Source organism: Erythrolamprus reginae, chromosome 3 (genome assembly GCF_031021105.1).
Source record: "Erythrolamprus reginae isolate rEryReg1 chromosome 3, rEryReg1.hap1, whole genome shotgun sequence".
In the NCBI taxonomy this organism is placed as follows: domain Eukaryota; kingdom Metazoa; phylum Chordata; class Lepidosauria; order Squamata; family Dipsadidae; genus Erythrolamprus; species Erythrolamprus reginae.
In genome coordinates, this window is record NC_091952.1 from 61417488 (window position 1) to 61441493 (window position 24006).

Consider the following 24006-nt stretch of genomic DNA (forward strand, 5'->3'; position numbering starts at 1 on the left):
GGCAACTTTGCTGGACCGGAGAAGGGAAGGTAGCTGCAAGGCGCCGACAGGAGCTCCAAGCAGGAAATAAAAGGGGGCTCCGAGTGACGCAGCAAAGTTGCCAGCCAACTGCTCTGACGGCGTGCGAGAGAGGAACAGACGATGCGAAGGTGGGGGGGACACTCATGAAGCAGGAATCCCCTCCCCCCTGACTTCCCATCGTCTGTTCCTCTCTCGCACGCCGTCGGAGCAGTTGGCTGGCAACTTTGCCCTACCCTTCCCACAGCCGCGTCACTCGGAGCCCCCTTTTACTTCCCTCTTGGAGCTCCTGTCGGCGCCTTGCAGCTGCCTTCCCTTCCCCGGGTCCAGCAAAGTTTCCAGCTTGTACAATTACTGCACTAATTCCCTGATTAGATTTTGAGGTAAGTTCTCTCTCTGCTTTTTTTCAAAGTCTCCTTTCTATAGAACTTTGATAAAGTTCCCCCCTCCCTCCCCCCTCTCTCTCAAGAGACACAGAGAGCGAGACAGAGAGAGAGAGAGAGAGAAGGAAGAAGGGTAGAAGAAAAAGAAAAAGGAATTGAGTACTTTTTAAGGGCTTTGTTGGATTCATTCTGTAGATTTGTTATGGTACAAGCAATATACAATCGTACTAATTTTAGCCTGCCAGTAGATTGTAAAAATAAGATACATTATGCTGCTTTCTTCTACCCCATAGAGATTCATGAATACTTAAGATGTTTAGCATTTCTGTACTCACTTAGCATTAAGTTTTAGTGTTAAAATAATATTAATATTTACCTCTTGGATTTAAATCTATTGTTATTTCTGTGTGGATTTACCGCAGAATAAGTCTCAGTTTTTTGGGAACTTGCTGATAGATATGCTTAAAACTGCAGTCCATCTGTGCAGTTGCCTGTAAGTAAGTCCTATTGAAATCTGTAAGGCTTAACTCAGAATAAAGAGTTGATTTAATATGCAATCCTGTACATAAATTTACTCAGTAATTAACTTGGCTGCATGGCTTGGGGTAGTTTGGTAGAATGTTATGCAATTTTTATGTCTCTGAAAATCTTTTATTCTTAGATGGGAAAAAGAATTTTGTGAAATTATTGTGCAATTTGAATTTGAAAAAATATTGTTTTGTTCTTCTCTCTACTTTATCATTGGATTATAGAGAGAAAAATTACCGTATTTTTCGCTCTATAAGACGCACCTGCTGATAAGACGCACCTAGATTTTAGAGGAGGAAAATAGAACAAAAATATTTTGAGCCAAAAAGTAGCTATCACACATGAGCAAGTTCTTGCATCCATAATTCTATCCTTTCTAAGTCTTCCTCCCTCTTTCCTCCCTCCCACTTTCCTTTCTATCTCTCCCTCCCTCTTTTCTTTCTATCTTTCCCTCCCTCTTTCCTTTCTATCTCTCCCTCCCTCTTTCCTCCCTCCCTTTTTCCTTTCTATCTCTCCCTCCCTCTTTCCTTTCTATCTTTCTTTCCCCCTGCCTTTCTCCAAGCCCTTCCTTTTCCCTCTCCCTAACTACCCCCTTCTCCCTCCTTTCTATCTCTCCCTTCCTTCATCTTTCATTCCCTCTCTCTCCATCCCTCTTCCTTTCTCTCTTCCTTCCTCCCTCTTTTTTGTTCTTTCTCTCTCCCTCCTTCCCTCCCTCTATGTCTTTCCCTCCCCCTTCTTCCCCCCTCTCTTTCTCTTTCTCTTGCTTTCTTTCCCTGTCTTTCTCTCTTGCTTACTTTCTCGCTTTCTTTCTCATTCTTTCTCCCCTCCTTTCTTTCTCTCTCTCTTTCTCTCTCGTTCACCACGCCGGCAACAGAGAGAAAAAGAGAGAGAGAGAGAGGGAGAGAGAGTGGAGGGCGCCGTTGTCTTCGCCTCTTCCCGACAGCTCTGCAGCGAAGAGGAAACAGTCGCGCACCGCCTCCCGGGAGCCCGGCCGACTTTTGGAGCTGTTTTGTTTTCGGCCGGGCGGAGGCGGCGCGCGGAGGCGAAGACACGGTGCCCGGCCACGCTCCGCCTCCCGGGAGCCCAGCCGATTTTTGGAGCCGTTTTGTTTTCAGCTGGGCTCCCGGGAGGCGGAGCGTGGCCGGGTACCGTGTCTTCGCCTCCGCGCGCTGCCTCCGCCCGGCCGAAAACAAAACGGCTCCAAAAGTCGGCCGGGCTCCTGGGAGGTGGTGCGCGACTGTTTCCTCTTCGCTGCAGAGCCACACGGAGGCGAAGACACGGTGCCCGGCCACGCTCCGCCTCCCGGGAGCCCAGCTGAAAACAAAACGGCTCCAAAAATCGGCTGGGCTCCTGGGAGGCGGAGCGTGGCCGGGCACCGTGTCTTCGCCTCCGTGTGGCTTTGCAGCGAAGAGGAAACAGTTGCGCACCGCCTCCCGGGAGCCCGGCCGACTTTTGGAGCCGTTTTGTTTTCGGCCGGGCGGAGGCAGCGCGCGGAGGCGAAGACACGGTGAACGGTGCTTCGAGACCTCCCCGCCTCCTGAAGCGATTCCCGTAGCCTTCCCAAAGGCTCGGAACCGCCAACGCTCCTCCGGTGCCGCTCCGCCTGCTAAACCTGCGCGGTGGAGGCGTCCCCCGTCCGAGCACTCCCGGAGGCCGAAAGGCGCGGCTCTCTTCAGGGTTGGGAAGAGGAGAGGCGGCGACAGAGGCGGGACACTTTTGGTGAGTATATCGCCGCCCCCCCCTCTGCTCCAGCGCCTCCCCCCCCTCCCTGCCTGCAGCTTCGCTCCATAAGACGCCGCTGATTTTTCATCCTACTTTGGGAGGAAAAAAACTGCGTCTTATGGAGCGAAAAATACGGTAAGTCTCTAAAATACTGTTTTGAGGGATTTTGACTCATAGGTTTTAGCTTGGTTGCTGATTGAACTACTTTTTTTACTTTTTAATTTATTTAATTTTATTTAATTTATTGTAAATATCAGATTGCTTTTATTTACCCACTTTGAAATAAATATTGTTTACCCTCTTTAAAATAAATATTCTAAAACATTTAATCTACTGATGTCTCATTTAATGTAATTTTATTGGTTTCCATTTTTATAAGTAACCACTGCATTTTCTAACCTCGGCTTATACTCGGGTCAATAAGTTTTCCCAGTTTTTGTGCCAAAAAAATGGTGCCTCGGCTTATACTCGGGTCGGCTTATACTCGAGTATATACGGTATATGGAATTTTTTCTATTTCCTGTACTTTATGAAGAAAGATTCCATGTGATAATAACTTAGGCATTGTCTGTTATCATTTAGACATTTTCTTTAAAACATTTTGGTAAATGGTATGATATAACATATTAAAAGTAATAAGTGATTGGAATATAATGTCTAATTTGATTGGTTTATACTTGTTTTTATTTTAAATAAATGAAAATATAACAATATATTTTGAAATAGTTACCTTTCATATCCTCTGGGTTGTCAATAATGAAATTGCCATTCCAAACAACAGCAAAATCCACCGCTAAATTACTTATGTCCATTCCATCATAGAAGTACTAGGAAATAAAAGAGAAATAAACATTCAGGCAAAATGTGTAAAAAGGTTGGGAAGCCAGAGAATGAACCATGTAGAATTTTATAACATATACAATAGCTTTAGGGATATATGGCAACACTGGAAAGCTAAAAGTCTTAACACAGATTTAGAGGGGGGAGAGGGGGAGGGAGGGGGAGAGAGAGGGAAAAGGCTTACCGCATAATTAAATCAATTGACAGACCTAGAGAGCGGTAATAGATTAATTATCCATTTCATGCAGACTGTTCTTATCATTCAGTCTTGGGTTTGCTGATAAAGCCATATTATCAATGAAAGAATTAATGAGATGAAAAAGAAAATCCTACACATCCTTGTAACAAAGCTACACAATGCATAGCTCTTCTCCATGCAAATATTCTGTCTAAAGTACTTGGAAAATACCAGACTACTGGTATTTTAGACAGCACATAGAGAAATAAATGAGATCACAGTTCAGGGGGTGGGGGAAAGGCTTTTCAGTCAGGGTTTGCTCACTGGGTTGATATAGACTGTGGCGTCTTGCCTCCTTCAGCCAAGTAGACAGTGATTCATGGAAACATATGTGTTAATAGACTTTAAAATGACATGAAACCTACAAATGACTATCACCGCTGCTTCCCTGACACCTGCAACACTTAAACTGTTTCCTTAAAGCAAAAGTGAGAAACTCCATCATCTAACATTAGCCACCCTGATCAATAATGAAGGATGATGCACAGTGCAAATTAGCAGCATGTGGATGGTCACATACTGTTTTACCCATTTGTAATTTAATGTTATAACCAGCCTTAATCAGGATACTTGAAATCTGTAGTTTCCTTGGCAATGACATTACCTTTTCTCAGGCAACTATCTGAGGTGTTAACTCTACTTGCGGCAGGCAAAAAATGTCCACATAAATCAATACTTTTTCAGCCTATTTTCTAATTATAAGAAGGATACAATCCATGTCTACATCTAGTTTGTGGACCACCTAACCAGATTTTACATGACATTGTTTGCTTTCTGCTAAGTGTAATAAAATTGCTGTCAGCATTCCAATTAACACAGCCAATGCAAATAGAACTCCAAGGCAGGTAGATTTGTCAAAGAACAGTTTTATTGGAGATATCATATAGGCACAATGGTGAAAACCAGCTCTGAAAGTTTTCATGGTTTTCACCAAATTTTTAAAAAATGAAAGTTTATCCTTTCCCCAAACAATAAGTCATATTGTCAAATCAAGTTGCTGGCTAGTTGCCTGGTTACTTCTCTCCATCCCTCTCAGCCACCTTTGGAATGTCCTTGGTTCCCAGAGGAAACTGTTTTGTTTTGGCTACAAAACCCCAGCTACCTATACTCCCTCCTCCCTGCCCTTTCTTCTGCCGTGTGGCAACTCCGAAGTCTCCAAGGCGGCCTCAACCCAGTTCACTTCAGAGTTGACAATTGCAGGTTAGCTTTCTACAATTAGCAGCCATACACCTCCAACATTGTGGAGAGTTGGCCAACTCACGAATGCCTGCTAGGAAAGTGTCAACATAGAAGCAGAGGCACCACATTGAAGGATCTCAGCTATATTCATTGTCATCTAATTATTTTATTATTTCAAAGGTGGGGTGTTCCTGTTTTGGAATTTTAAATATCTATCCAACTACGCTATTCAATTTTTTATTCTTATTATATTTCTTTAATAAATGTTTTTCTTCAATTTGAATGTGAATTTGGTGTGGGTTTCTGATAAATCCAAGATATTCTATTTATTCCTAAGAAAGGATAAGAAGGAAGCAAGTAATTTGACAGAAGTGATAAAGCAGATAGAACTGAGGTCCTATCAATCTACTATCTAGCCTGGGCAGATAATTATCTGGTAATTAATGGCAATTAAGATGGGTGACTTTTAATAACCACAAACAAAACAAACAGATCACACAGATTCAACAAATCCACCTTCAGGAATGCAGTTGCTCTGAAAAATATAAAGCCACCTGAATAGAATCAGGGCAGATCATACCAGAATGAAGCAAGGCTCTTTAAATGGGGAATGGCTGAAAGTCTGCAATGGAACAACCAATAACAAAATAGTTCAAGAATATCTCCTCAGAAAATTTCAAAACACCTGCGATGATCTCTTTGCAGCCATGCCAGAAGCCCTTAGATGGTTAGTTTCCTTAAATATAAAACTATACCATCTCATTGCAATTCTATGGCTCCATACTATAGTGATTTTATTAATATTTTGTCTTAATATTTTATCTCCTATATTGTATTGTAGAGATATCATATATATGGACAATATATGACAATATATTGATATGTTACAATACAATATAGAATATGTATATATGTATGTATGTATGTATGTATGTAACATATTTTTACTGATAATGAAATGTGACAGAAATGTGTGTGTGTGTATATATATATATATATATATATATATATATATATATATATATATATAAATAAAAATATATATCCTTCATGTTCATATATATAATGGTGTGTGGGTATGGGTGGGTATGGGTGGCTATGTTTGCTGATACTTTATTTAAACTTAATTTGTATATCAGTAATTGCATGACCACTGCAGATTCCATACAAATTATCTGGAAAGTCTGAAAGTTTGTTTTGTTTTGTTTTATTATTTTATTTTAATTCTTAGATTTCTTTGCCACCCTTCTCCACAGACTCAGGGCAACTTACAGCAGAAATAATACAAAAAACATATAAGGAATCCATTAATTAAAACAATCTAAATTTTATCTAAAACCCTAATTATAAAAAACAATCATTCATTCTTTTTAGCTCATGGCTGGAGCAGAGTATCCATGCTCAACAGGCCCAAGCCTGCCGGAAGAGATGAGTTTTCAAATACTAACAAAAGGCCAGGACAGTGGGGGCGGTATGAATCCCTGGGGTGAGCTGATTCCAGAGGGCTGGAGCCCCCCTCTAGGTCCCACCAAGCAACACTGTCTAGTTGATGAGACCTGGAGAAGGCTGACTCTGTGGGAGTTAACTGGTTGTTGGCACTCATGTGGCAGGAGGCGGTCCCGTAAGTAATCTGGTCCGAAGCGATGTAGGGCTTTATAGGTCATAACCAACACTTTGAATTGTATCTAGAAACCAATCAGCAACTGCTGCCAAAGTTTATTTATTTATTAGACTTCTATGCCACCCTCTTGAAGTGACATACAACATAATAAATACAAACAATATATGTGTAGATATCTAATTATTTTAAAATAAATATACAAAATTAGCAAAAAATAAAAAACCATGCAGTCATCCACATTCATCCAATTCAATCATTCACAACGTAGGCCGAGACAATCTTGTTGCTCACGGCTCCCCATGCCCGCTGGCAGAGGTAGGTCTTCAGAGCTTTACGAAAGACCAGGAGGGAGGAGGCAGTACACATCTCCGGAGGGAGTTCATTCCAGAGGGCCGGATCTGCCACAGAGAAGGCTTTCCCTAGGCCCCTCCAGATGACATTGCCTTGCCAATGGGACCTGGAGAAGGCCAACTCTGTGGGACCTAACCAGCCGCTTGCCAATGGGATCCATGAGGCAGAAGATGGGCCCATAGGTAATCTGGTCAGTTAGTAGCTATACCTGTCAGTTAGTATCTATACTTGTCTCTTTCCCATATTTTTGCCTCTGAAAGGCTAAGGCACCTGTGGAACTAATAAGAATAGAGAAGCACTTAATACCCTGAATTTCTTCACAGTATTCAATTGAAACATATTTTAGAGCCAGTATGTAACAGAGGGAAAAAATACATAAAAATAAACCAAGAAAAACGGCAACCTAACAGCCCTAGATAGCTGAACAGTTTTTAACAAAACTTTTCTCTCCTAACTAATTATCAGAGAATAACAGTCAATAGCAAAGCGAAGGAAGGAGAGAAAGACTGGTAAAAGAGGAAGCATTAGTTAAATATCTTAAATTGTATCAAATTAGAAAAAAATCATAATTGAAGTATCTTCTCTTTATATTACTGAATACCTTGGCATATATAGCATATATTTAAAGAACATACTTGATTACAAAGGCCTTAATAAGCAGAATATTGAACAAATATATTACAATATGTTATCTGAATATGCAAACAATAGATTCCATGTATCAATATTTCTTCAATTGATCTCAATGAAAAAACACTGTTACTTTGTCTGACGTTCTCTAAGAAATATTAGAAGAATGTTCTTTATTTAAAAAACTTTTTAAAATTCTTGACACATTGTTAATTGTATAGTGACTGTACAAATTGTATCATATTCAACAAGTCAGGCAGCAATAACTATTGGGGAAAAAAACCCTCTATTTGGTCACGGATCAAAGTCAAAGCATAATATGACAAGATATTCAAATCAAATATTAACACAGTAATGTTTAGCTTTGGGAAATGAAACTATAACTACCAACAGAAAAATATTAAATGTTATAATTATTATGCCTGACAGGTGTTCCACAACTGATATAATAACTTCAGTTTATGCTACAGTGGTCAGAACCAACCAGAACACAATGGTAAAAAATTGGTGAGCAAGTTAAGTACCTAATAATATTTCTCAATTAATTAGGGAACAGATATCTTTTTTCTTCCTAATTTAATAACAAATGACATTTCAGATCTGATATGCATCTTGGGGTTTTATTTGTATATACAAATAATGAGCTTGTTGTTTGGATGCAAAGACAATCAGGGGAGTGCGGAAGTATTCTCAATGGCCACAATGCCTGGATTATTGGAAGTTTTGCCTGAAGGAAAATTGGAAGTTTTCAGAAATAGGGGGCTCTAGAAAAGAGCATGTTTGGCTAGCCAACTAAAGCTCTGAAAGGCAAAATTTGCTTCACAACATTTTAATACCTTTATTTTATTTGTTGTGATGCTTATTACTACTATTCATGGATGAGTGTTGAGGTACATACCCCAGACAGTGCATCCATAGTTGGGTCATCAGGTCTGAGAAACCTCAAAGTTTTCAACTGTACAAAAATTGAGAAAAGCCATAAGCCAAAACGTTGTAAAGATTGTGTATTTGCATTAATTACATCAATACATATGTTGTATACATTATAATGTATATTTTATTTTATGTACGCTGAGAGCATATGCACCAAGACAAATTCCTTGTGTGTCCACTCACACTTGGCCAATAAAAATTCTATTCTATTCTATTCTATTCTATTCTATTCTATTCTAATGCACAAACATACTCTATAATTCTGTGTGCCAATTTGACATTACTTCAATGTCATATTGACACACAGCCTTAAGCTATCCTTCCTTCTAGCAATGTTAAAGAAGCAGTATTTCTCTTTAAAGCTAAATGTATCCATCGGCCATTGTTTGTTTTATGAAAATTGTTACTCTTCAGTGTGTATTTGGTTGGAGATGGTGATCAATAGTAAGTGAATATCCCCCTCCCTCTGAACCCTGGTCAGATTCAAATGCTATTATTCTACAGATTCCAAAGTAAATCGAACAGAACTGCAAAGTAGCACAAAATTGTTCAGCTCTGAATAAATGCTTTCATTTTATAATCCTTTCTAGTTTTTGTAAAAACAGAGATTCTAATGCACATGCTAAGGTTAAATAATATCCATGATTTCCCCAAAGTAGCGAACAGTATTTAATAATCCGTCAATAATTATGGTAGTTATGAGTTTCTTTGGGATTTCAAGAGCACTGTGCTTCTGATTATATGGAGCACAGCCTTGGAGCCTATAGCTAAACCAGGTTCTCAGATAGAAAGAACTGCAAAAAAATTGCTGCTGAAACTAAGAATTGAGCCACCTGACAATGGGAAATAATTTTATAAATTGGGCTGACTCAAATTGGTGCCAAAGGCTTGAGATTTTCAAAGGGGCTTTTCAATGTAAATTCTGTGTGTGTGTTTGGATGGGAACCAGAAGACACAAACGTGATTGGGAGTCATTAAACCAAGGGATAGGAAACAAGAAATGCTGAGTAACTGGCCATCAGTTGCTTATACAGAACTAATAGATGGATAGCAGTGCTTTGTTATGAAACTATTGATCGGGCTTGATGCATTGACATTTAAAGCTTGAAAATGTATGTAGAATATGTAACTCCTTAGCATCAGAGCATGGTAATATAAGGCAAATGGCAGTTGAAACAGACTTCTTTTCAGGTGGGGAGGGGGAGTAGAATGTCTAAACTCCCAGCCTGCAGGCCAGAAGAGTCACGTGCTGGACACTCTCAAACTTGATTTATTATTATTATTATTATTATTATTATTATTATTATTATTATTATTTATTCAATTTGTATGCCGCCCCTCTCCGAAGACTTTAGCAAAGGGGTAGCACCAGAGTGTGTTAATATAAGGCAACTGTCAGTTGGAGCATAGATCTTTTCAAGGGGGACAGGAAGTGGAATGTCTAACTCCTTAGCATAAAAACCAGGGGTGGGTTCCTATTGTGCACTAGGGTGAACAGTTCTGGTAGCGGCCCACCGATTGTGCAATTTGTGCACAACTGCTCCGGTGCTGTCTTCGCCAGTCCATTGGGCAGCACCATCTCTTTAAAAAAAAATTTAGCCCTTTTTTGCTTCCGAGTGCGCAGAAGTAAAATCTCATGAGGAGATTTTGGCAATTTTTTGGTTTTATGCATGCGCAAAAGCAAAAAACTGCCAAAATTGTGCATGCATGTGTTTCCCCTTGTGAGATTTCAGTGCCACACACACGGGAATACATGCGTGGGCCCCGAAATCGCCAAGATGCATGCACAGAGCACCGGTATACTGGTAAGAGGTAACCCTCCTTCCGATCAGAGTGTGTTCATATAATACTGTATAACAAATACTAATGAACTGATGGCCATTTTGAAAATCCTTTCTTAGTGAGCACCTCAAAGCCAAGAGGAACATACTTGCCAAGTTTGGAGACTTTACAGTTCTGGAGATTTTGTGATTGAGTGGTATTTAGCAGATAGATAGGTAGGTAGGTAGGTAGGTAGGTATAGGTATAGGTACAGGCAGGGGTGGGCTACTGTCTGGACAGGGGGAATGCAGTGGAGTAGCGAAAATGGAGCTCCACCCCAGAGCACCCAATTTGCACTGAAAGATGTTGAAAGAAAATTCAGGGTGTCCTGCATAAGCTACGCCCACAGTGTGGTAGTAAAAAATTTGGTAGCCCTGCACTGGTATAGGTATAGGTATAGATATAGGTATAGGCATAGGCATAGGTAGATAGATAGGTAGGTAGATAGATAGATAGATAGATAGATAGATAGATAGATAGATAGATAGATAGATAGATAGAGTGATATATATATATATATATAGAGAGAGACAGACAGACAGACATATAGATATAGATGTTCAGAAGGAGATTGCTACTCAGAACCTATTGTTTTAACAGTGAGAAGATGCTGACAGTGAAAACTGTGATCAATCACCCTTGAAAGAGGGAACGGACCTATGGAAGAAGGAGGAAAGAGAAAGCTCTATGAATAGTGCCACTATCATCGCAGCTATCAGGAGCCAAGGTAACTGTCAGTTCTGTTGGGTATGCTTAAATCTGGCAGCCATGGGCGAGAACAAGAAAGATCCATGGTTGTTTGTAGGTAAATTAAAAACAAAATCACTTTATTCAGTTCAGAATGGGAGGCAGAAAGAATGGCATAGGAGGAAGACTAGATTTGATGATCAGTTCTGCAGCCAAACCTGTTCCATTTATGTACAGACTACAACTGGCAAATATTTTTCTTGCTAACTAGTAATCTGTGGAAGAGAGTGTATAGTAAAGCCAAAGAAATCAACCAATTGCCTTGATTATGCTGAGCTGCACATGCAAAATCGGATAGCACTATTTGTGTATGTGTCATAATAGAGGCCCTAAAGTAGGATTGGAATTGGCAATGGATACAGTGCATCTCCTAGCAGTATATACTGTATTTTGCCAATCTAAAAATGGGTGAATAGAACTTTAATTCACCAGTGGGAAAAGGGGTATAAGGACAAATAAAGCATAAGGAAAAGCAGATGGGGTAAGAAAGAAATAGGTTTACAAGGCTGAGAGCCATAACTATATTACATCTTAAGAATTTATAAGTATGTAGAATAACAGAGTTGGAAGGGACCTTGCAGGTGTTTTAGTCCAACCCTCTGCTTAGGCAGGAAACCCTACATCACTTCAGACAAATGGTTATCCAATATTTATTTATTTATTAGATTTGTATGCCGCCCCTCTCCGTAGACTCGTATCCTCTTAAAAACTTCCAGTGTTGGAGCATTTATAACTTCTGGAGGCAAGTTGTTCCACTATTAATTGTTCTAATTGTCAGAAAACATATCCTTAGTTCTAAGTTGCTTCTCTCCTTGATAACTTTTCATCCACAGTTTCGTGTTCTACTGTCAGGTGCTTTGGAGAATAGGTTGACTTGACTCCCTCTGTTTTATGGCAACCTCTGAGATATTGGAACACTGTTATCAATGTCATCCCTAGTCCTTTATGTCTTTTAACCTTCAGCCAGATCTTTGTGAACATTGCATTAATGACTAAGTAATACTTTCCAAATATTCAGCCCTAAAATACAGTTTGGAATAAAAAGTAAGGTTTTCCCTTGTCCAGTAGTATCTGACTCTAGGGATTGGTGCTTTTTTCTGTTTCTTAGCCGAGAGAACCAATGTTGTCTGAAGACACTTCTGTATTCATGTGACTAGCATGATTATCTGCCAAGATCAATGATTGGTTGTAAATGGGGATTTTGTAGTAACCTTCCCCTGGAGTGGGGTGAGAATGGAGAGTTTACAGTATCCTCCTGCCACACCAACCAAACCATGCCCATAGAACCAAGATATGCCCATCAAGACATGCCCACAGTACCAGTAGTATTTTTTTTAATCCCACCTCTGATTTCATCTCATTTACCAGCTTACATTTTGCTTTAATAGGAAAAAAATTCTGAGCTGTTATAAGGAGCACAATAGTTCAATGGTTAGGGGCACTGACCTTGTAAGCTAGAAAGCTGATAGCTTGGGTTTGAGATCTGAGTGCCATGTGATGAAGTGAGTTCCAGTACTGTGTTCTAAAACCTATTGCTACCAATTTCTACCTGTACTTGCGCAGAAGTGTCCTGGGTGGGTGGGTAGAGGTCCCACTTCTGGCACTGCAAGCTTGGAGAACCAAGCTGAACCGGGAACAACTCACTACTGGTGAGTTCCCATTATCTGCGTTAGGTTCTGCCCATTTAGCAATTCAAAAGCAAGCAAGTGCAAGTTGTAAATACCACTTTGATGGGAAGGTAACATCTTTCCATGCATCTTGGCCAGAAGTGGGTTGTTCCCGTTTTGGACTGGTTCTTACAACCAGTAGCGGTGGGAGGCTCCACCCACCTGTCTGGGACAGTTCTGTGCATGTGCAGAAGCATCAGGCATGTGAGTGAACTGGTGGCAAAATTGTTTCCTCCTGATCAGCTGGGACTCGGCAGGCAGAGAATAGATGGTACCAGGACCAGTCAGAGGTGGTATTTACCAGTTCTCTGAACTACTCAAAATTTCCACTACCGGTTCTCCAGAACTGGTCAGAACCTACTGAATCCTACCTCTGGATAAAATTATCAAGAAAACTTCATGAAACAGGTCTTACTAAAAAAATAAATAAATAGTGATCTCCAGCACTGCATAATATAGAACTGTCTACATGGTCAACACAAGACTGAATAATAAATTTTTGCTAATTACTTTTGTTGAGTGATTTAACATTTAAAGTTAGGAGTCTAAAATTCTGATTTCATGTCATCAAAGGACTTAAGACTCTGGAGGAAAAAATGATCTTCACTTTAAGTTGACAGTATTAAGAAATGTTCTGGTCTTTATTTTTTAATAAGCCTGCTTTTATACAAGGTCTAAATTAAGCATATAGCAGTCCACTTCAAATAATTTTCTTTAAAAAATTGACTCTGCTGTCTTCTAAGTAGTTGTTATGGACTCTGTTCCAAATTCACCATCATACAAAATGTGAGCTAGGTATTTAGCGACAAAAGGCTTATTTGCAGCTGGGGTGTAATAGGCACTTCTATTGTACAGAGAAATGACATCTAACTGCAATGCTTTGGGGAGCATTATATGCAACAAAAGTAACTGCCTGTGGAGTGAAAAATCACCCCAGATGTTTAAAGCATGCCACCTGTTCTATTTACTACTGTTAACTATACTGGTTAGCTTTTTTTAATATTTGGAAAAAAGTAATCTTTGTTTTGCCCAAATATATTTGCAAAACTTGTTTTCTTTAATAAGAGAATAAGAATGCCCTCCTTAGATCTATTGCTGAATTTGAGAGAATTACTATGTCTCACTATAGAATAATTACATTATGAATATTTTTGGTGGATGAAATTCCATTTTAATTAAATACTCAATATTAAATATAAAATTTAATTCAGATGTGGCAAGTAGATCACTAAATGCTTCTCTAAAGGGTCTAAAGAGAAAATAACTGGCTAAGTTACATTTTACCCTCAGATAAATATTGTCATAGGATTTATAAGTAAGACTAAGTAAATAATAGTGAATTGTAGTGGCTTTATGTTTATCCATAGTTTGTATTGAGGCATTTTTTTCAACCATATGTTTTTTGACTCCCACCAATATATGAACAGATATCTGGCAGATATCTGTTTTTAAGTAACATCTTACAAAATTCCCATGGAACAATTATAAAATTGTTGATTTCTAGGAAGAAAAAGTGAACTGAAGATTGTGAAACTAAAAACAGAACTGATGATAGCGTTAAAATGAAGATCCACTGAATAGATTGGGTTTTCACAATTCTTTTCTGGACAAGGACAAGACATGAAATTGTCCACAATTGCTTCAAACAGAGTGAGTGAGTACTACAAGCTACTTCTGCTGATCACCAGCTGCCAGCATTTAGGCAGATCAAATCTCAGTAGGTTCAAGGTTGACTCAGTCTTCCATCCTTCCAAGGTTGGTAAAATGAGGACCCAGATTGGGCGGCAATATGTTTACTCTCTATAAACCGTTTAGACAGAGCTGTAAAATACTGTGAAGCAATATATAAATTTAAATGCTATTGCTATAAGGAGATTGCTAGACATTGTCTCCAGCAGGTTTAGAGCTCTGGAACTTGCGGGAATACCATCTTTGGTCGAATAGTGGTTGGTGCCTTTGTGGATACAGTGCTCGGATTGATAAACTTGAAAACACTGGGTTTCCTTCATCCTTAGCGAAAATAATTTTAAATTCAAATTTAAGAACCCCTAAATAAATAAGGGTTTATTTAATAAATAGGAAAAGGGTAACTAGAATGTTGAATTTGGAATGTTAAAACAGACTTAGAGTTCAAATGTATTTGAAGTAAGGTTTTTAAATTAATCATAAAAATCCTTTCTGTGAGAAAAAAAGTTTTGTTTTGAATTCTTCTTAAAAAAAATGAAAGGATGGGACTTTGAAGATTAAACATTAGAGGAATATTTGTGAGCAATTTGTGAACAGTGTCCAGAAGTTAATGGTAAGAATTTCTGATATAATTGATAGAGTGCCTTTAAATGATTTTATCGTAGAGAAACAAGTTTTATCAGATAAGAGTGATCTAAGAGTGGATTTAAAAATAAAAGGCTACAAGAAAGATAAAGAAAAAAATGCTACACTGATTAATTAAACTGGCTGATGTCTCAATAATTAAATAGAACATACACATAAGAAACAAAACTCTGGATAATACTGCATTTACAAAAGAGACATTAAAATTTTGAAGTCGGTTGTAAGGAGGAAAATGGAAAAATGAAAAGAAATATATTTCCCAGACATTATTTGAAGGGATTAGTGATCAAGATTATTAAAAGTAAAATAAATAAAGTTGATTTATCTGATCAAGATTAAAATAGATATGCTGTTATCTCTGATAATCCTTAATAGACGTTTTGCAAAATGATGATATTTTAAGAATTAGTTTATAAATAAGCTAATGGGTGAAAAATGGGGACAAGAGATCATTTGTTGCATTTTAAGAGAAGATAATAAGTTACTAATTTTTTAAAATACTTGTGATGAAGGGGAAACTCATTTTTATGTATTTTTCTTTTGTTATTTTAAAAGTTTTCTTTTAAAATATTATAGTAATGTTTAATAAAATTACTATTTCAAAATAATGGATATGTTGATTCTAGTATGACAGCAATGACAGGTGTTACTGCTCTTGGGAATGCAATAGCGATTGATACCTTTGATTCCATTATTATTCCTGTTAAGTTTAACATTCCTAAGGGATCGTTCTTGCTTCATTGCAAGCAAGGGAGCAGTGGCCTCTTTTATGGTGCTTGTTCAAGGGAGATTATGTTTCTTTTAATTCTTTTTCCTCCTGTCTCATTCCTGTTCCTTCCCTGTCTTCTCCAAGCAACAGACAGCTTTCCAGTGTTACACATTCTATGAAGCTACTGGGGCCTGGAATTTGACAGTTTCCTGATAAGAGGCCTGCAATTCTCTTTATCTCTCCTGTGTGAATTAGCTTTGCTTTAACACCTTTGTCATATGCTCCCCCACCAATGCCCCCCTTTCCTGACACCCCCAGTCAAAGGGGAAGCTGACAGATTTAAAAAAAATCTTCTCTGGGGCTAGGATTCTAATTAAACACCTCACCTGCCTATAGCGCATTCCCGCCTGGAATTCAGGATTAGTTTAACCCTGGCATAAATGCTTCTAAGTCCTTTTCTTTCTTTTTTAACCTTCTATATTTGCCTCATCTACAACCTTGTCATCTGGGTAAGCAAGCATTTTAATACTGGGAAACGGAACAAATGTAAATAAGACAGATTTACAGTCACTTAAATTTATTTAAAAACTGTTCATTTTCAAAAAGGGAGGAAAAGAGAAGCTAACCAACAGACCCAAATTATACTTCGTTGAAAAGTACTGGAAAGAAAAGATGGCATGGTGATATGTAACAGCCTGCTGTGGCGGCAAGAAATGGGCAACTATGATCAATGGACAGAAGAAATAAATGGCCCATACTTGATGGTTTACATTCCCTTTCCTAGATAATCTCTCAATTGTTAAATGGTGGTTCAGTTTCTTAGGCAACCCTGTACTAAACTGAGTTGATTTTTCTTTTTGCTTTGGGCAAACTGTGACAATATCAATCCCTCCTCCAATTTTTAACAGAATAGTGAAAAGGACACACAAGTCTTATACAGTAACATAACTACTTCTACTGCATCATTCATGAATGAATGACTTATTATTTGTTTTGGTATCTGATATAGACACATAATTCATCAGTGACTTTACAAGGAATGTATAAGTTTGTTATAAATGGGGAAAAGGAGTCATGTATAAAGAAGAGTTATCAATCCATTTTATTGAGACAAATGAATATAAATGAACATTACCAGATTATCACTATAGCTATGCCAACCTATGATTTCCTCATATAATTCAAGTGTATTGTAGAGCCGAGAAATGGAGAAAAAAAGAAATACATTCACTTATTCTAACAGCAATTAATTATCTCATTATTTTGCTCTACCTGTATATATTGCATTTGACTCTTCATTCCTTCTATGTTTTTACTGGTAATTTTTCAAACGAAGAAAAGTTCACACACTATCAATCAAGTCATGATAAAGTTATGGGTAACCCTATTTATAACACTGTGTTTCCTTTTACTTCTATTCTGACATTTGTAATGAGCATGCAGGCCTAAGATATTTTTAATTAGCCGGATTGGGGGGGGGGGGGATGCAGTGGGCTAACGAAAATGGAGCTCCACCCCAGAGCACCCAATTTGCACTGAAAGATGTTGAAAGAAAATGCATAAGCCACGCTCACAGTGTGGTAGTAAAAATTTTCGTAAGCTGATACTGTTCAAAGCTTACATGATTTTGACAATGAGATAGCTAGGCTTATTTTCCCCTCATGGAAAATAGATTTACAATTTGCTTATATCAGTTGTACTACGGTGCTTCTCCTAGGTGCATTCTATTTTCAGTGAAATCAGCCACTTAGAGCTGTCCTTCCAAAAGAAAACATTTATCATAATCATGACCTTATTTCTGGTTGCCCCAAAGTTATAAAATATGTGCCCTTAGGGTATCTTTTTCCTGCTTCATTTGTGGAGGCAGAAGAAAATTTAATTCTATCAAAAATTGTATCCTCTGTATGCCTTCTGAGTGCATTTTCTTTTCATTCTTTCTTTTTTTTTGAAATTGCTGTAAAGTAGGTTTAAATTATTGCTTTTATTTTAAATTGATTTATTTTGTACTTTACAGTTTCTTGTGGGGTAAGTAGGGATAAACTAGTTTATCACAAAGATTGTTTTTTTTCTCTCTTTTAAATGAAGTCTGGAAATGTAGCAAATAAATAAATCCCTAACTTTTTTACATCAGCAAAAACAATTTTCATTATTCTTCTGCTATCATCTTACCGAACTATTCTGGCACTGTACACTTGAGCTATTGAAGCGAAGAGCAGGCACACGATGAATCACTCCTTGGATATTGAGAACACATTCATATCCCCGCTGGCCAGATTGTGGTTGGGGTAAATTCCTAGCTTTCAGTGTGATGGGCTTCACTTCACCAACAGGGATCAAAATTTCTTCTGTAGGAAATAACTGTGGGCAGTCCTGGAAAATACAAACAGAAAAAAAGCTATTTAGATACAGATGTGGGCTTTTGTATTCAATATATTGAAAGTTTGATAAAATTAAGAATTGTAGAAATGATAACTCAGTAATGAAAACAATTACCCAGTCTTGTGTCTAGTTTCCACCCCAAAAAAAGTTGCATGAAAATTCCGTTAAGAATTATTTTTACTTCACAGAATTGTGAAAGGTAAGGAGAGAGAAAAAATGGCTTCCTGGTTAATCTTAATTGACTGTATGCTGTATTATTAATGCTCTTAATAGTATCTCTCCAGGCCGTACTGCTACTGACATTTCCCTGCAATAGTAGAAAACACTATCAAGAAAAAAAAGCAATATTCATTTGGAAGGAAAACACCAGTTAAATGTATTTATAACTGTATCTGAAGAATTTTTCCAACATGGCTTACAAACAATAGCAATGTTTTTGAATGATGTTTTTGATGATGAAATTATGTAGTTAAAAATTAAAGAAGTCAAATAACTGCAGCAGAGTGCCTTTGGTCCCCTGTCCTAAAGTTTCTCTTTTACTAGTATCATGTACATCAGGGGTCTTCAAACTTGGCAACTTTAAGACTTGCGGACTTCAACTCCCAGAATTCTCCAGCCAGCACAGCTGGCTGGAGAATTCTGGGAGTTGAAATCCGCAAGTCTTAAAGTTGCCAAGTTTGAGGACCCCTGATGTACATAAACATTATATCTTTGTATACCACCAATACCTATGTGACAAAAAAACCCAAATAAAATAAATAAATAAATAAATAAAAGCAGCATACCAAGTTGTCACAAATGTTTCAGTAAAAAAATGTTTTTTTCTTCTATTTTTAAAAACTTCAACACAAATGTTTCAGTAAAAAAATGTTTTTTTCTTCTATTTTTAAAAACTTCAACAAACACTGCTTGTTTAGGAGTAAGTAATCAAAAGCTGGGAAAAGGAAAATTTCTGAATAGCTGTGAAAGAAGATCTTGTAACCAGGCACATTTTCATTTCTTGTCTTTTTGAATTCTAAGGCATACAGTATATGCTTACACGGTTCAGTGCTTCTAATTCAGGTTTAGACTGAATTGTCATTGATTTGTTGTCCTGGTAGAGGCAGGCCCATGCATACTTTTCCAAATAAATTATGTTTAATATATTTCAAAGTCTTTCCCTCTCCTTTGAATGTAGATTTAGCCAGGGTTTCATTAAAATGGATCATGCTGGTTGCAGTTAAACATCCTAGTTTCTCATAGGATACTAAAATACCTACAATAAGGATGCACAACAATGGTAATAGTGACTGGAGTTATTGCGATCCAACTTAGTCCTATTTACATGTAATTTATAATTAAAACTGGATTTTTTATTTAAAAAATACAATTGTACTAAAATGAGTCTTCAGCTATGTTTCACAGTCAGATAAGTGGGCATGTACTTCACATTTCTGTGGAATGAGTGGAACAAATGAGTGTCAGGAGTTTCCAGTTGTTCTCAATATAATTTAGGTGTCTGTAAAAATAAAAACCTTTCACTTAAAAATCAGGAGAAAGAGGTTTATAATTTTCCCCAATTAACTGACACTGAACTCAATTCCACTTAATGACACTCTTTTCAAATTGACAAGTATTTTCTTTTTAAAGGATATGTTCTATTTAGAGTTGAAATAGGAAGCATTTTTCAAAATGACAGATATGAATTTTTCACAAATACACCAGTTAATATATTAATGTACTTTGAGAAGTTCTTCAGTAATACTTTACATCATTTAACTGGTTTCAAAAACAAGAAAGTTAAAATATATAATTCAAAGCACTCAACTTTCAAAATAAATGACTCATGCAATTACAAAGCTGCGCCCTGCAGCATAATTTGTTAACAGGAAATAACAACTCTACTATTTGCTAATTAGCACATGGAAATTTTCAGCTTATGACATCACAATCTGTACAATATTTTATTTCCCTGAAATTACCTTTTCAAATTAAGAATTTATAGCAGAGTTGTATCCAGTATACTAAATATTCTGTTCAAATTTATTTTTATTTTAGGTCCTCTGTTTTTAAAATGCTTTGAACCCATCTGTAGGAATTTCTCAAAGAAACTTTTAGTATTTGAAATGTGGGTTATTCCAATTTAGGCTTAAAACAGCTAAGTTTCATGATTTATGAAAAGTCATGGCTTGAAAAACTTCAGGATTATCACAAGGATTCATCAGACCATTTATCCAACCAATGAAGAAAAAACAATTGAAATTAGAAATTCATAATCTTACAATTGGAAAAAAACAAACTTTGCACAAAAATTTGTAAGAATAGTTGAAAAAATGTACACAACTCAAACGGCAAGGATTATAATAAATGGAGATACTACCGAAAACTTTAATATTATGAAGGGAGTGAGACAAGGATGTCCTCTAGCTTCCCTGTTACATATCCTGATGCTAGAAACATTATTAATTAGGATTAGAGCTGAACAGGAAATAAAAGGTTTACAGATTTAAAAAGAAGTGTATAAACTCCAAGCATTCGCAGATGATTTAGCATTCATAATAGAACAGCCATAAGAGACAGGAACCAAATTCTTCCAGTAGATAAAAGATTGTGGAAGAGCAGCAGGACTCAAAATTAATAAATACAAAATGAAAGCAATAATGAAAAATCTTACAAAAAATGAGAAAGAATTGAAAGAGAAAACAGTATATAATGTGAATTTGGATAACATCTAAATGTTTGATCTTGAAAGAGGACAACTATGGCAGATTAGTGCAACAGGTAAAAAAGGACCTAAAAATCTGGAAGAAGCTCCAATTATCTTTTATAAGTAGTACTGCTTCTACTAAAATGAATATACTGCACAGAATTTTATTTTTATTTCAGGTTATACCAGTAAAATTAGGGAAAGGATTTTTAATTAGTTAAATAAAACAATAATGAACTATATTTGACAAAGGGAAGAAAACCATGAATTAAATTAAAATCATTACAAGATAAGAGGGGGATTTGGTTTTCCCAGTTGGGAGATTTGTTATCACGCAGCAGTCCTCACTGGGATAAAAGATTGGATATTACTCAAAAATAAAAGAATTCTGACGTTGAAAGGACATGATCGCCAGAGAGGCTGGCATGCCATCTTGTGGGAAGCTAGAAGTAAGATTCATAGTTATTTCCAAAGATATCTAATTAGAGACACAAATATACAATTTTGGCAAAAAATCAAAAGAAAACACTATAATGAAATACCTACCTGACTTTCAATAATGGAAGCATTAATATACCTAAACCTACTAGATATGGATAAAATCAAGACATATAAAGAAATACGGTATTAAAGGAACAAGGAGAACTGAAAATAAGAGAAGAATTAAGGAAGCAAGTTATAGAAATTGACTGGTGGCCGTATTTACAGAAAAAAATCTAGACATAAAAAAGATGCAGGAAAATATGGATTTCAAGAAAAAGAAAATAAACTAGACAAAATTATATTAGGACAGGAAAAAAACTATCACAAAAATTTATAGTTATCTGTTGAATTATAGATGGAAGAAGAGATTGTAAAAATGGTGATGATAACATGGGCGCAAAACTTGGGTTATAGACCCAACATGGAATTAGAGAAGTGGAAGAAATTTGTCTGAAATATTGTTGGGTTTCCTGCCTAATCAGTGGGTTGGACTAGAAGACCTCCAAGGTCCCTTCCAACCATGTTGTTGTTGTTGTTACCATCATCATCATAATCATCATTAAAATGTACTCCAACACATCACCAGAATGTTGGAAATGTAAATGTAATAGAGGAACATACTACCACATGTGGTGGTCCTGTCCCAAAGTAAAGCAATACTGGCAAAGGATAAAGAAATGGATTGAAGAAATAACAAACCAAAATATAGAAATGAAACCAAAACTATTTTTACTAGGGATATTTACAGGGAACCACAATAAAAAGATGCAATATTTAATTCTACATATTATCATAGCAGCAAGAATAACACTTGCACATAACTAAAAGAACAATAATATACTGTCAGAGGACTGTGTTTACTGAAGAAGTGAATGATAAAGAAGAATCAGAATATTATAAGATATGGGACGATTGGTATAAATAGTTAAATAACAGATCGGTAAGTTATGAATGATGAACTTTAAGAAGGTGTAGAAGTAATAAAATTGCTAAGGAATTGTAAGATTGAAATATCTTTGTATCAAATAGTAATATTGTAAAATTGATATATATAAGAAAATAAGATATAATTGTTTAATATAAAGATAATATAAATATAATATAATATAAATGTTAGGATGGATTTACATGTATTTTTAATTGTAAACTTGAAAAGAGGGATAAACAGATATGAAACGGATGAAAGGATATGGGATAACTGTCAAATAAACAGATTGTAAAAATCTTTTAAAAACAAAAACATTTAATAAAAATATTTTTGAAGAAAAAAACCTAGACAGCTAAATGTCTAAGACTAATTAATTAGCCAAAAATCTTTTCAGAAACACTAGGTTCCTGAAAAAAGTATTTACAGAAACATGAGCCAGAGATAGGTTGTCCTTGACATGAGCAGTTTCTTATAAATTTCTTTGCAGTGTTTCTTTAGATATAATTTCTGCTCTTCTCTGATATGCCATGTTTATTTGCATTGTTTTTCCACTAGCTTTGAATTGATGAATGAATTTGAAAATAGGTTGTTGTATGCCTTCCAAACCAACATAAAAGAGAAGGATGTGATAGATTTTAATAAAGGTGGCCTGATTTTAAGTAATGGGATTGATGATCACCTAAATGAATGAAAGGTAGCCCTTTCATTCAGAGGTGCATTAGCACACTACTATGATTCCTAATGTACAATCACCTGCATGGTTTACATAACAAACATTACAAAACCTCTGGTGGATATCAGATTGGTAAAAACGTGCTTGCATAAATTCATAATAAAACTTTAGTTATTTGTGGACTATTGGTACAGTAAGATTTTAGGAAAAACTTTTCCAAGGACTCCTGAAGCAAGTGGGTATGAAAAAAAGAAATTGCAAAGTAATTTTCTATTCTTGCCCTTTGATTGCCCATAGTTTCTCTATACTTGACATTGATTTTATTTATTTCATTTTAGTTCTAAGACCAAGCTACTCAAAACAGTATTCTAAGAAAATACCAATATAATTAACCTAAGATCTTTTAAAGCTTTACAGGATAAAATATATGAAGGTATGCTATTGTGTAGAAATTCACTGATTAAGCTTATTGTGAAAGACCGATAAGAAAAAAAGTAAAACCTAATACTTCTCTGCACCTTGTAAAGGAACTATGTTATGTGTCTCTCTATCCCCAAGATCAGTGATGTGATGTGGAATCATTCTTTTTATATCAATTGCCCTTTGGAATAACATCTCACACAGATCCAGATGGTACTGCCCTGGCTTGCCATCTATCTATCTATCTATCTATCTATCTATCTATCTATCTATCTATCTATCTATCTATCTATCTATCTATCTATCTATCTAACTATCTATTTATTAGATTGTAAGGCAGAAAGGATTTGGTTATTGCCCAGGCTTTGTGACAGGTGGTTACACAAGTCTTTGCTTGCTGAACTGAAATTAGACATGGAATTAAACCTTGAACCAGTGGTAGGTTGCTCCCAGTTCTGATCAGTTCTTAGAATCAGTAGCGCCAGTGGTGGGAAGCTCTGCCACTCACTGTGCATGTCTATTTTCTTTTAGCGTGTATCTGATCTCCAGAGTATGAAATGTTACTTGCAGAAGGGCTGGCATTATTAGGTCCATGGAGAAAATAAGGGAGAGGGGGGATTTTTCATTGCAAAGTTTTCATTAGGAGAAATATATCAAACACTACAATTTCATAATTACAATCCATTCTGGAAAATGGGAGAAATTGTTGGGCATTTGTA

General features: G+C 36.6%; 1 protein-coding gene across 2 annotated transcripts in view; it reads right to left on the bottom strand.

Annotated features, from left to right (window-relative positions):
- The window catches only part of PLXNA2 (plexin A2), a 545151-nt gene that overhangs the window by 165678 nt on the left and 355467 nt on the right, over positions 1–24006 (bottom strand). For both annotated transcript variants that reach the window (XM_070745594.1, XM_070745595.1), the window contains 2 exons: positions 17888–18088; positions 3382–3478 (listed from right to left, as the gene is read on the bottom strand). In XM_070745594.1, the coding sequence (XP_070601695.1) occupies positions 3382–3478; positions 17888–18088 (298 nt within the window). The remainder of the gene's footprint in view (positions 1–3381; positions 3479–17887; positions 18089–24006) is intronic.